The sequence below is a fragment of the Natator depressus genome, chromosome 5 (assembly GCF_965152275.1).
Source record: "Natator depressus isolate rNatDep1 chromosome 5, rNatDep2.hap1, whole genome shotgun sequence".
NCBI lineage: Eukaryota > Metazoa > Chordata > Testudines > Cheloniidae > Natator > Natator depressus.
Window position 1 is genome coordinate 56,856,558 of NC_134238.1, and position 14,199 is coordinate 56,870,756.

Below are 14,199 nucleotides of genomic sequence, written 5' to 3' on the forward strand. Positions count from 1 at the left end.
CCCTTCCCTGCACCCGGCTCACAGTTGCTGTCCTTGGCCAGTGCAGCCCCAGAATTCAGAGGTTCATCTGCAGAGTTCACCTCCCATGCCGGGTGGTAAGGAGGCACTTTACATGCTCCACTGCTTGGGCACTTGCTCATCGACCTGCCAGACGATTGCCACGCCTCTCTGCGAGGCTCTGCTCTGGCCCTCTCCACCAGCCACCCTGCTGGCCACTTGCCATGCCCCTCTGCCAGCTGCACCTCTGCTCCAGCCACCTGGCTGGCCACTTGCCAAGATGTCTTCAGGGCCCACCACTTAACACAGCTTTCAGTGATTTCAGCTGTTAGTTGGGGAGCCTCACTCCTAGTGCACAGTGGGCAGTCTCTTGCGATAGAGACACCATCCCAAAGTAGGTTTAATACCTCAACATCAGCAATTTCAGCTCTGCAGTATGTAATAAGACTCTCAATTGAGTCTAAATTAGTTCTTTTATTATACCATGGAGAAAAGAAGGATCAAATGATGTCTAGAACCTTTAAACACAATCCACATCACCCTTTCTCAATTCAGTGGGCTTTGGAACCCTTGTCCCCGGCCTAGCGAGTGCCATTGAATTGAGGGTGAGTCCCTCCATCGCGGTATGCCAGTTACAGTTCTGCTGCCCTAAATCCACACAACAGGGATAACAACCCTTTCTTACTCCTGCCCTAATAACAAGGAGACTGGGGACCCAACACCAGCCACAAGTGATCATTTGGGCCAGCAATCCCATCATGCTGAGCACCTAGGAAAGGTGGGTGTGTCCATGCAAACGAAATCAGCTCCTGAAGTCCTTTTCCACAGCTCACCCACTAGATGTCAGGGGAGAGCTCATTCAGACTCTGCTTACACAAACAAACAAAAAACCACACCCTAGCAAAAAAACCAACCAGATCTGTACTCTCTTGGAGCTTGGGAGTTTGAAATGTGGATCTTGATGTTGTGGCTGAAGTCCCTCTCTAGTTTTCACTCAGTCCAGACGCTCATTAACTTCAGTATTTGGCCCTTAATACTTCTTTCAGCTCTCTTTCTGATATAAAAGGATAGCTATACTATAAGGTAAAACTGAGAGGATCTAGGCAAAAAAAAAAAAAAAAAAGGCCTAGATCTTGCTGGCTCCAGAGACGTATTTGGTTTTTTTCCCCCAAGTGCTTGTGTGCCTATGTATAGGGCCCTACAAAATTTCTGGCCATGAAAAATGTGCCATGGACCATGAAATCTGGTCTCCCCAAGTTAAATATGGTCTTTTATGTGCTTTTACTCTATACTATGTAGATTTCATGGGGGAGACCAGTGTTTTTCAAATTGGGGGTCCTGACACAAAAGGGAGTTGCAGGGTTGTCAAAGGTTATTTTTTGAGGGGGTTGCGGAGTTGCAACTCTCACTTCTGTGCTGCTGCTGGTAGGGCGCTGCCTTCAGAGCTGGGCGACCGGTCAACAACCACCGCTCTCCGGCTGCCCATCTCTGAAGGCAGCACCCCACCAGCAGCAGTGCAGAAGTCAGGGTGGCAACACCATGCTACCTTCACTTCTGCGTGGCTGCCTTCAGAGCTGGATGGACAGAGAGTGGCGGCTGCTGACTGAGGGCCCAGCTTTGCAGGCAGCAGCGCAGAAGTAAGGGTGGCAATACCATACCATGCCACCCTTACTTCTGCGCTGCTGCTGGTGGCGGTTCTACCTTCAGAGCTGGGCTCCCAGCCAGCAGCCGCCGCTCTCCAGCGGCTCAGCTCTGAAGGCAGCGCCGCTGCCAGCAGCAGCACAGAAGTAAGGGTAGCAGTACCGCAACCACCTCTACAATAACTTTGCAACCCCCAATTCCTTTTTGGGTCAGGACTACTACAATTAAGACACTGTGAAATTTCAGATTTAAATAGTTGAAATCATGAAATTTACTAGTTTTAAAATCCTGTGACCACGAAATTGACCAAATGGACTGTGAATTTGCAACAGTTTGCAACAGGGGTCTTGGACTTTTTAGTGAAATAGGAGCTGCTACTTTTTTCTTTAGTTAGACAGTAAAATTGGAGTTAATGGGGTTAATTTTTTTAGGATCTATCAGGAGGTAGGTACCAAATGGTTTTTTCCTAGTGCTATTCGTCTGAAATGCATTAGAGTCCAGATTTTCTTCTAGTAAAGTAGGAAATGCTACACTATTTGGAGTGCAGAGTTTGGGACTTTGGCAAGATCCTTTATTTCTGCCCCACTCCTGTGTCAGGCATGTTATTGGTCAGGAAGCGCTTGGTGATGTAGAGATGGCTATGCTTGTTCTCTCTTTAGGCAGTGGCCTATGTGTGATGCAGCCAAAAAGTGTGGGACCTAGCAGGATCCAGGTTTGTGGGGCGCTGCTGCACCAGGAAGCATCAAGGTGCAGATTTATTTATGTGGGTGCACGAGGAGCCGCTGTACTCATGGATGGTACAAGTTGAGGGCTTGGAGCCCAAACGTGGCTGGACACAGGTAGATCCCGCGTTGCCCTTGCCGCCTCCAGGGAAAACAACCGAGTTCCTGTTTATCTGTGTGGAACAATGGCCTGGCCCACTTCCTTGCATCCCTGTGGGCAGCTACGCCGGGCGCTGGAAGGGGCTGGTTCTGCTGAAGCTGGAACAGGGCAGGGGCTATTGGCGGGGACAGGGCTCCGTCCTCCCACCCGCCCCCTCCTCCCAGGGGGTGGGGAGGCAGCGGGAGGGCGGGGAGTGCCGGACGCAGCGCGGAGAGGAGGGAGGAGTAGGAGCCGGGAGCATGCATAATGTGCGAGTGGCAGTGAGTGCGCGGGCGGCTGGCGGAGTCCACAGGACGCGGATGCCCATGTCCCCGGGTGTAGGTAGGTTTGTTGCCCGTCTCTTCCCAGGGGGAGGGCGGGCCTTGCATTTGGAGCATCCTTCCTCAGCGGCAAAGCTGCCCCCGCTAGCTCTAGAGTTGTGCCAGCAGCACCTGTTGCCGCAGGGAGCGGCTTTCTGGCTGTGGACAGAGCTGGGCTTGGAGCTCGCCCTGCATGGCTGCTGGGGAATATAGTCTGCTGAGGTGTCTAAGTGTCCTGGCGAGCGGCTCCTCTTTCTCTTCTCTGGGCTAGAGCAGCAGACAGCAGCGCTTCCAAGGGAGACCCCTGTTCCCAAGAGATCAGAACAGGCAGAAGAAACTCAGCCTGATAGGTCCCAAGCCCGGGAGCGATTTGGTATTTAATACCCTGAAAACTACGCAACAAAACATCAGTTTGACTATTTTCAAAGGAGTGAGAATAAAATCAAAACAGACTGGGGGAACTTCTCCCATATTTGTTTGCACTGTGTACAGCTCAGCAAAACAAAGCGGGGGGGGGTGAATAAAGCTTGGCCAACGAGCATCCCATAGTAGAATTAATTTGCAAATAATAACAAAATAAATGAAAATGGAATAGCTTGGGTGTTTAAAAGGGTTTACCCTTCTACAGCTTTTTGATGTGTTCATTTTGTATGAATTATTGTAGAACCCACTCTGGCTAAACCAGATAAACTGTAATTCAAATTTAATAGGAACTACATGCCAGACCTTCACTAGGGTTTTTTAAATGTGTCTCTAGTAGATTTACAATATAGATAGATTTGGTGTGGCATGCAAATTATTATTTTGATACACTATTTGGACAGCATCCAAAAGTGTGCTTTGTGCTTCTAATATATATTGTGCACACATTATAAATACATATCTACTTGGAACTATTCTGTCAGTTAAATGATAGGCATTTAGAAGAAAACTTATGCATTAGTACAGTGTAATAACCAAAGATACATACATCCAGAAAATAGATTACCCATCTTTTAAACTAAAATAACCTATCCCACAAAAATGTACTCAGTATTTACATGCACACTGAGGGCCATTTGGGGAGAGGGGGATTAGAAGGGTTTAAATAATATTAAGGATGCAACTGAAAATGTCCAGCTATCAGGAAATTTAAAGATAAAACTAACATTCCATACAAGTATTTTTTAAACCACTTCATGACTTCAGGATGAAATATTAGTCAAAAGCCAGGAAAATTAAGACATTTGTTTCTTAATCTTAATGCTATTTAAACACAAAGTCATTGTGTTCTTACATTTTTAAACGGAAGAAATCAATGACATCATAGTTAGTTTACATCTGAGTGAGCATACTGGTATCAAAAGTGCAGGCTTATCACCTTTGGTTTGGGAGTTGGATCCTGCTCATACTGAAATCAATGGGAAAACTGCCATTAGCTTTCTGGGATTAGGGCTGGACTTTTTCTTTGGGCTAGCAAAATAATGAGGGCTCAAAAATAATATATTTTGGATATTGAAGAACTGCCAGCAAATATATGAGCTTGATCCTGAAGTCCTAATGCAGATAAAACACCCATTGAAATGGTTGGGAGCTTTAGTGGAATAAAGGTTTCAGAATCAGGCCTAAAATGTGTCCTTTTATTATTAACATTTTGTTCTTTTTTAAAAATTAGAAGTCTGAGCCAAATATAGGAAAGGTTTAAAGCTATATGACACGCATAGCATCATTTTATTTAAAATAGTGAGGGTCTAGTTTATTTGCTTGAGAGGCTCATAGGTTTCCATTAAAAAACCCTCTCAGATATAGGACTCAATCCTGTAAATGCTTACACACTTGAGTAACTTTACTCACACAAGTAGTTACAGGGGGCTTGATCTTGCAAACACTTACACATGTGCTGTCCTTTACTTATGTCAGTAGTACAAGTTACTGCAATGGAGCAACTTGCATGAGTAAAGTTAATCAAGTACAGAAGTGCTGCAGAATCTGGCTCATAGATATTAATGGAATTACTAATATTAGTAAAGTTACTGACATATGTATATTTCTATAGGATTTGGGCCATAAGCTGTAACCAAGTATGGTAATTTTGAGAAAATGTATTGATAATGCAAAAAATCACCTTTTGGAGTGGTACTCTACTTCCACAATTGTCAGAAATTAGAACGTGGGTAAAGAAGAGATTAATACTGAATTATTATTGCTTATGTATTGTATTTTGAAATATTTGATACCTAACGTGAATATAATTTTAATAAAATACTTAACATTTTAAAATGAAAACTGTAATTGAAAATGTCTTTTGAAATGTCTATTGAAAAAGTTCAATAGAGATGGACCTACTAAACTTGTCTTGAGTACTTGTGAAGATCTCTTAGCCTAACATGGTTTTATAGGTCTTAACAAACTGTGTGCTCTACACTGGATTCTTGCTATTATATAAAATAGAATGTCTAAGATAATTTAAGGTTTCAGAGTAACAGCCGTGTTAGTCTGTATTCGCAAAAAGAAAAGGAGTACTTGTGGCACCTTAGAGACTAACCAATTTATTTGAGCATAAGCTTTCGTGAGCTACAGCTCACTTCATCGGATGCATACTATGCATACAAGCTGTAGCTCACGAAAGCTCATGCTCAAATAAATTGGTTAGTCTCTAAGGTGCCACAAGTACTCCTTTTCTTTTTAAGATAATTTAACTTCATTTTATTGCTGGATAACACTTCTCTCTCTTATTTGCTCTTACTGAGTGCCCTTTTACAATGTGTTCTTAGTATTACTGTCACTGTATAAATTGCCGTTTAAGAAATATAAAGAATATTACATCCTAAATATAATTAGGAGGGAGCAAGTATGAATTATTATGTGAAAACTCTTCATACACATTGTACTAGGCCCTGAACCTGCATAGACTTAAGCTCATGCATCATGTTACACACATGAGTATTCCTGTTGACTGCAGTGGTACTATTCACTTGCATAAAGTTACACATGTACTTAAGTCTTTGTGGGATCAGAGCCTTAGATTATAACCACTGTTGGACAGAATACTTCTCCCATCCAAAAAAGCACAGTTAAGCATTGCTTGCTATGCATAACACCCTCATTGTCAAATTCATGTTTATAGATCTGATGCTGTGAATTTCAGACATTCAGTGGAGTTCCAGCAATTCAGAGAAAGTTCACATTTTATCAAGAGAAGTATGTTAGTTTTTTGAGGGAAAGAGATTGACATGGTGAATAACTGGTATGTTATACAACCTAATCCAGGTGGGACATTGTTACCTTTTCACTTTGAAAACTGCAGTTGACTAATGAATGAGCCTCTTCCTGTAAAGTCTTACTCACACAAGAAGTCCTAACTCAAGCAAGTAGTTCTATTGAAATTGAGTAAAGACTTTGTGCATGAATGAGATTTTGCAGGATTCGGCTCATGGGATCAGTAAGAATTGTTAAATGGCTATAGCAAGAGGCTGAAAACTAGAGATGCTGCAGTGTTTCAAATCTTAAAAAAAACAAAACAAACCCACAACCCTAAATGCTGACTCATTGCTTGATTTATTAGTATTTTCTTGAAAACTATTAAAATTGCTTTATAACTCACCAAATGTTGCAATTTGTTATAAATAACAAGTCTTGATTTAAACAAGCAAGAAGCTGATTGAATACTTGAATTTATCTGGCAAAATGAAATACAATGAAACGCATGGTCTATACACATTTTGAATTTTGTGGTAGTGGATTTTTCAATATGTTGACAAGAAAATTCCCTCTAAAATGCCATAGTATTATCTCTTTATATGTTAAGATATTTTGATATTGTGTCAGTTGTATTTTTCCAAGTTATAGTTATGTAAATCAGGGTTTGCATTCTTTATTTGCTAGCACAAGAAGCTATTTCTTTCCCCCCCGTCACTTCTCCAGGCCTCATCCTATATATTTGGGGCTTTGAACTGTTTCAGGCTTTACTTTATTAGGGATTTAACATGCCCTTAATTCAGCCATCTGTTATGGGTTTGGCACACCAACAGATCTGAGGTACTGGTCAGAGGCGAGCGGTAGAAATTTCCCACATTTTTAAAGGTTAGGGAAAGAACTACCTTTATGAATAGATTTTGAATAATTCTCAGCGAGACAATGGCGCAGAAGTGGGGTAAAAAATGTGTGTCATTCTCTGAAGCACAAGGTCCTCTGTCTGTCTTTAGCTTTGCTGAAAAGCAATTAGCATTTCAACCAGCCAATTTGGTTACATGCAATGAAGTACTTGGGTTTGTAATTTGCTGCTCTCGGCTTGGTGCTGTTGAGAACTAGCCCCGTGTAATCCTCTCAAAGTACCTTTCTTTCCAGCCTAGTTATTGTTGCTGGTCTTAAATAACTACTCAACAAAGAAATTTCCTTGTCTTCAGCTACAGGGTGCTATCGGGTAAGGAAAATTAAATACCCAGCTAATAAGGGAATTATTATAATTATTAAATAGTCATTATTAAATTGTGGCACAGGTTAAAAGCTTTAGAAAAGTTTAAAAAAAACCCAAACCACTCAACAAAGATAATGTGAGGTGTCTTTGAACCCAGACAGCTTTTGCTTTCAGAGCTCCCTTCAGTACACAGAACTTTATCATTTGTATGATTTAAAAACAGATTGCAGAGATGTAAATGATTAATTCATAGTATAGATTGGAGAGGAGGCCTTGCATTTTTTTCTTCTATGGAGAGGTATTGTTTTGGGGCCTTTGTTAAAGACAGATCTATAGAAAAAATCCTCTTCTTTGCTTCCCTGTAATAACAAATGAAATATATTTAGTCAAATAATTGATGCACATATTGATATATTTCTGTAATTTAGTATAAATATTCAATACAAGTTTTAATATTTAAGAATATATGTTTTTGTTATGAGTGATTTATTTTTGTGATTAGGGTAACACATTAATTTGCTGTGTAGCTCATACATGCTTATTCCCTTGTAAGGAACCACAATACATAGCTATAATTCTTTTGTCAGTTCACTTGAAATAATACCCTTTAATCCATGTCACGAGGCTATAATTCACGTCTGTTCACCTGGCAAATCATTTTTTCTATAAACTTATTATGTAAGAAGCAATAGTCAAGGTTGTTTATTTTTATTTTTCAAAGCTTTCCGGTATGAGAGATAAATTATGAATATGCACTAAAGTATCCAGTAATATGATACGCATGCAATGTATGGCTCAGCCAGGCAAACAGTAATTAGAGGGATAAATTTTGTCCTCATATTCAAATTTAAATTTTAAGGGGGTGACAGATACCTCCAAATTCAAGGTACAAATGGAAATTATTCCAAAGTCCGAGGGCCAGAGCTTCAGTTTGTGTAAAATGGCATAGCTCCATTGAATCCCAGTGGAACTATATCAGTTTACACCAGCTTAGTTTCTGGCACCAGTACTTAAGGGCCTGATTCTGGGATGTGCTGAGCACTTGCAATTCCTTCTATAATTGATGGTAGCTGTGGGTCAGCATCTGTAATGACCAAGACGTTATGTAGCTGTTTGGTCAATTGTGTAAGAAGCCATGTGAGAGAGGTACAACAGAATAGAAACTGTCTAAGTGTGAGGGGTGGGGATTGCATGTTTTGTGGGAGATAGGAGGCCTCTAAGGGTATGTCTGCACTGCAGTTAGACACCCACGGCTGGCCCATGCCAGCTGACTCAAGCTCGCAGGGCTTGGACTAAGGGGCTGTTTAACTGTGGTGTAGACATTAGTGCTTGGGCTGCAGCCCAAGCTCTGAGACCCTCCCGCCTCACAGGGTCTTAGAGCCTGGGCTCCAGCCCAAGCCCAAATGTCTACTAGTCTGACCAGATGTCCCGATTTTATAGGGACAGTCCCTATTTTTGGGTCTTTTTCTTATATAGGCTCCTATTACCCCCCCACCCCCTGTCCCGATTTTTCATATTTGCTGTCTGGTCACCCTAATGTCTACACCGTGGTTAAACAGCCCCTTCTCCTGAGCCCTGCAGGCCCAAGTCAGTTGGCATGGGCCAGCCACTGGTTGTTAATTGCAGTGTAAACATAGTCTCAGTTAAGTGAAAAGCACATCCACCCCACTTCTTTTGAGAGGAAGAATGCCTCTATGTTGTGCTATGCCTGGGTTGCCCTGACATTGCAAACCTTTGTGTGAGTAATTTTTACAAATGTGAGATGCCCACTGACTTCAGTGTGACTGCTTGTGTGAAACAGGATTATTTGCATGAGAGTGAGGGTTTGCTGGAATGGGATCCTTCTCTGGGACTTGCCTTTCGCTTCAGTGATAGTTATGTACATGACAAAAATACTACAAGCTATATTGCCAATTGTTGCAATACTATAGCATATTTATCTGTTACAATATATGGTATTACTGGGTTTTGGATATAGCTACACATGGACAGATTCTGATCTCACTTGCTTCAGTGTAGATCAGGAGTAGATCAGTTGAAATCATTGGAGTTGTACTGGTGTAAACTTACTGTAAATGAATCAGAATCAAACCCATAGTATGTTATTTCTTGATAAAAGAATGTTGTTTTAGCAGATTTCAGCCAAAGCTTGATTGTTTATCACACAGGATCAGATTCTGATCTCTGGTGTAAATATGGAATAACTCCAGTTGGGTAAGTTCCATTGGAATCACTCTGGATTTAACTTTGAATAACTGAGATCAGAATCTGGCCCTTAATGCTAATCATAATTATTATATGGTTCTGTGGGATGCCCAGTAAGGTTACGATTAGGAAGTCTATTCAGAACAGGTTATAAGGTATCCACAAATGTTTGTAATTAAAGACCTATGCTCTATATGAACAATTTTTTTGCGTGCTTGCCATTGGCAAGGCAAAGAGCTCAATAAGTGAGTTTAGCAGTGTCTGATAATTTGGCACTTCATTCTGTGCTCTGCCTTAAGAAAGTAGGCAGAGCAGATAAGTTGAACCTTGCAGACCCCTGAGCTCTACCTGACTTATAAGACAAAGCTTATTTCTCCTGAGATCCTTATAAGCTTAAGGAATACTAAGAGCACATGAAAGGAACATCCATCCCCTTTTGAGAGGATGAAGAGAAGAGCCACCAGAAAGTACAAAAGCAGAATATGAATTGCAATGGTCCCACTTCCCTCACTTTGACCAAGGAACAGAGGGAAGAGAAGATGGCATTCACTTCTCTCCCATTAGCTTCAAGGAAGAGGCTGGGATGCTTTGGGCTTTCCATCAGGGTTCTACCTCTAGATTCAGCTGGGAGACCTCACCATCTTTAGTATGGGTTCCTGGCTAGTACAATAGATTTAGTTCGCTGGCTAAGAGGGTTAGCTTCCTGGCTAGTAGATATGAATGTGATGAAAGGTTGCTCAAACTCCTTTCCTCGGGACAATATTTATACAATGAAGGATGAGTATCCTCTTCAAGGGACTTAATTGAGAGAAAGAGGTTTTTCATATAGAAATATTTTCAGGTACATTAAACTAGCTGTAGCTCCATTCTCAGTGCTACATGTCAAGTTAGTGAGTTTTCGTAAAGTTTTAAAGAGGCCTGCAGTTATGGTAAAAAGCTGTTGTTCAGGAGAGTAATTGCCTAATATTTGTCTAATTAAAAATAATCCCTTCAAACGCAAATAAGCCCTCCTGAAAACTGAGACGGGAGCCTGCTAGTGCTCCATCATGGCAGCAGTACTTGATGGGCAGCATGAAGCCATTGAGTTGGGAGTTTTGGGACAGTGGAAGCCAGTTGAGAGCTCCCTGCAGCTGGCAATGTGTGTGTATATGTGGGGCCAGGTCAAGTGTTTCCCAATATTTTGCATTAAAAAGGGGAGAACAGGCACCTGTGAGTGATGCTCCCTGCAGCAAAGAGGGAAGGAGGGTCGGCACTCTGAGACAGAAGCTAGGGGGCAGGGCCCCCAAATAATATGCATGAAAAAATGGGTTACTGACAGTCTCCCACAAAATGTTACATCCACCAGAGGAGTCCAGAATGGGGAAGAGGGGAGCAAAGAGAGAAGCAACCAACCTGGCTGCTTGGTCTTTTATAACTCTCCTGCTTCCTCTGTTTTGCAGCAGGTAGAGGCATCAGGCTTCTCTCGAGGTATTGGGATGTCATTCTGAAGTAGTGACATGGAAGCACTGTCTGGTCAGTCCTCTTCCATCAAAGTAAGGGATTTATTTCTCCACCCTCCACCCCCCAGTCTCACGGGAGAAAGGGGCTGAGACAATACACCCTATTCAAATGCCAGGTTTTGCTGGCACACACATTGTGTCCTCCTTTGAAAATTTGGTCCTTAATATTGACAGCTGAGCTAGTGAAGCTGTGAGGTCAAAAAGAGAAACGTTCTGATAAGCCTTAATACAGAAACTCCTTTACTGTTATATTACTGGCAACATAGGAAACTCTATGAATGTATCCGATGAAGTGAGCTGTAGCTCACGAAAGCTTATGCTCAAATAAATTTGTTAGTCTCTAAGGTGCCACAAGTACTCCTTTTCTTTATAGGAAACTCTGATTCTTAATGAACTGATATTATTACAATTCATATGATCTTATAATATTATGCTTCATAATGTTTGTAAAGTTCAGTGCTGGAAACCAGGAGTTCTTGTTGTATCTCAACAAGTTCAGCAAAGGTGGTGACATTGTAAGCCTTCCTGCACAGTTCCAACCTAGTGTGCTTCAGCCGTGCTCTGGAGAAACTGCCTTTAAGGATGAAAGAGCAGTTCTGACTCCACACTGATTCAGGAAAAGATCCTGCAGGGTGCACAGTGGAACAAACCCAGTTGAGGATAGGGTACTGTCTGGCAGCCCGAGATGGCCATCATGCTGCTCACACTACAGAGTAGCACACAAGCCATTCTTTTGAGGTTCTGCTTGGCTGGGTGTATAGTAGTTGAGGGGTGGTAATGGGGACAGATAGGAAGGAATGTGAAAGATGCTATAACCTTGATGTGCTATACCTATACACTTTAGTAATCCTGAGTACAATGTGAAAGTAAGCAATACAAAATAGTCACAGATCTGAAGAGATCACTCCACTCTAAAACATCTACCTATATCCCCTACCATCTTCCCCTCACCATCAGCCATGCTAGGTCTGACAGCTAGTCTTGGCTCCGGATGATAATCTCCTTTTGCTTCCCCCATTCATGATCTCTTCTCTCCTCTCTTCTCTCTTCCTAATTTGCTATCCTGCACTGTCCTTCTCCTTTAATGTCGGTTTATGACCTGGCTACTGCCTTTTCAAGTTCAGATCCCTTCATTGCTGTTTCCCATTTCATGTTGATCCTTTCTCACAGACTGAGTGTGTGCCACCATCCTCCAGAGTCCCCACCCCAGAGAAAGTGAGTGGTGTCTTCCATTTTAAAAGCTTTTGATTATCAAATGTAAAAGTCAGGGTATAAAAATCTGTGGAAAAGACCTTCTAAAATTAAATTGAAAAAAACTAAATTTATGTTGTTGATTTGGTGGTTGGGAGAAATTCAGCATTGTAATGTTTGAGCATAAGGCAATCTTCACTACCCTCACCCCTTGATCTGCACCGTTGACTTCAGTGGAATAGCTCACAATGTGTAGAGCTAAGAATGTTGTAAGTCTTTGCGGTATCAGGGCCCAGAAGCAAAATGCAGCATAACTGAAGTCCAATCTTAGAATAATTTGATGTGATCTTAGAAACGTAGGTGCAAGAATGGGCAATATTTTCTTCTGAAAGGTTATGAATAATATGTGAGTAAAAGGAGCCACAGAGAAAATAACAGTACAAAGTATCAGAAAAGCTTGTATGCTTTTGGGGCATCTGGCTTGCACGTCTTTGAAGTGAAAACCATGCCATCAAACTGCTATTCAACTATGGCATCTCCTAAGGCAGCACTGACATTGTGAAGTGTGGTAGTTTAAAACCAGTGTGTGACATTCTTTCAATTTAATGAAATGCATACCCAGACTGCATTAATGCTTTTTTTGTAACATGCTATTTGGTGACAGTAAACATGAATTGTCAGAGGGAGCAGAACAGGGGTGATATGATCTATGACTTATTTGTGATTTATGACTTTTAGAAAATATTTTATAGGATCAGTAAGTAATCTTTCCTGTCCTACACTGGGAGTTTTCTCTTTCTGTAGAAACATAAATGTGCTCCAGAAAATGCTATATTTAAGAAACTGTGTGTTACCTGCTAAGTAGCATTACTTTTTAAAAAGTCCTTTGATTTTTAAATTGAATGTCTAACAAGGGTGTAATTTTGGGATTTAAAGCATCCTTCACTGTCTTTAAAAGTCTGTTATTTTCTTTTGAGAGCTATTTTTAAATATTCTTGATTATATAAACCCTTAGAATAAGACCATTCATTTTTAGTATCCAGGATTACAATGTGTAACATCATTTGAAGCTACTATTGACACTGTAAATCTCTATTTGCTATGGCTCCATCAAGCCCAAATTGACCTTCACAGCTGTTGGCCCATTGAGGTTCTATTTGACTTCCTAGGCTACAGAGTCACAAAGGCTGTTTAGACCCCTTTTCTTAAAGATTTGTTATATTCTCCCTTCCCCTCACACTCAGTAGCAGTTGTGGCAACGTATGTTATATTTTTATGTGATTTGAATCTTGTCTTCAAATTCCTTCTCACTTAGTCCTCTAAAAAGCAATACTCCTATTAAAGGATGCGAGGTAGCAGAATTGGGCCCAATAAACATTAGTAATTTAGCAGCATTGCAGGATGGAATGTATTATCTATTAAAAGTTTAGTATTTTTACTGTGGAAAAACTACAGTAGTTTCAATATAAATATGAAAAGTCAAAGATAAAATTACCGATATTAATATGGTACGATAGGTAAAAAAGATGTATAATTCTTGTCACAGAAAAAAATAATTTAGGCCCAATCCTGCAAAGACACTTGATGCAATATGATTAGTATGGGACCCACTCACTGTGTGTATAGTTCAGCACATGTGTAAATCTTTGCAGGATCGGAGGAGTCAGTATATAAATCATGACCAGCATTTTATAAGGTAAAGTATCATGAGCTATACTGGCTCCTTGCATAATATTTTGAGTCCCATGAGCTGAACTCTTCAAGTTTTGATTTACATTACTTTTACTAGCTGTAATATTTTAAAGTTGGTTTAATATGCACAGAGATAAAGGTCATTTTTGGCAGGTTGCACACAGTAAATCATAGTTCAAATAATTTAATGAGGAAGAATTCTCACCTACTGAATAATTGATGGCATGATTTTGAAACCTCTCTTGTTCCACAGGAGTAATCCTATAGTTTTAGAATGTCCCCTAGTAGAGGTAATAGAATTCAAGTAATTCTAAACTTTATAACCTTGCCCCCTAAGGATCATATTTTCAGTATTATTTACTTGCAGCACACACCGTGGGAAGCTACTTGCTAAGTC

General features: G+C 40.9%; 1 protein-coding gene across 1 annotated transcript in view; it reads left to right on the plus strand.

Moving 5' to 3' along the window:
* The first annotated feature begins 2,750 nt into the window (after positions 1-2,750).
* Positions 2,751-14,199, plus strand: part of ADGRV1 (adhesion G protein-coupled receptor V1) — a 421,530-nt gene continuing 410,081 nt past the window's right edge. Inside the window, exon 1 of the mRNA XM_074952844.1 lies at positions 2,751-2,841. Coding sequence (XP_074808945.1) covers positions 2,760-2,841 — 82 coding nt within the window. The 5' untranslated portion in view covers positions 2,751-2,759. The remainder of the gene's footprint in view (positions 2,842-14,199) is intronic.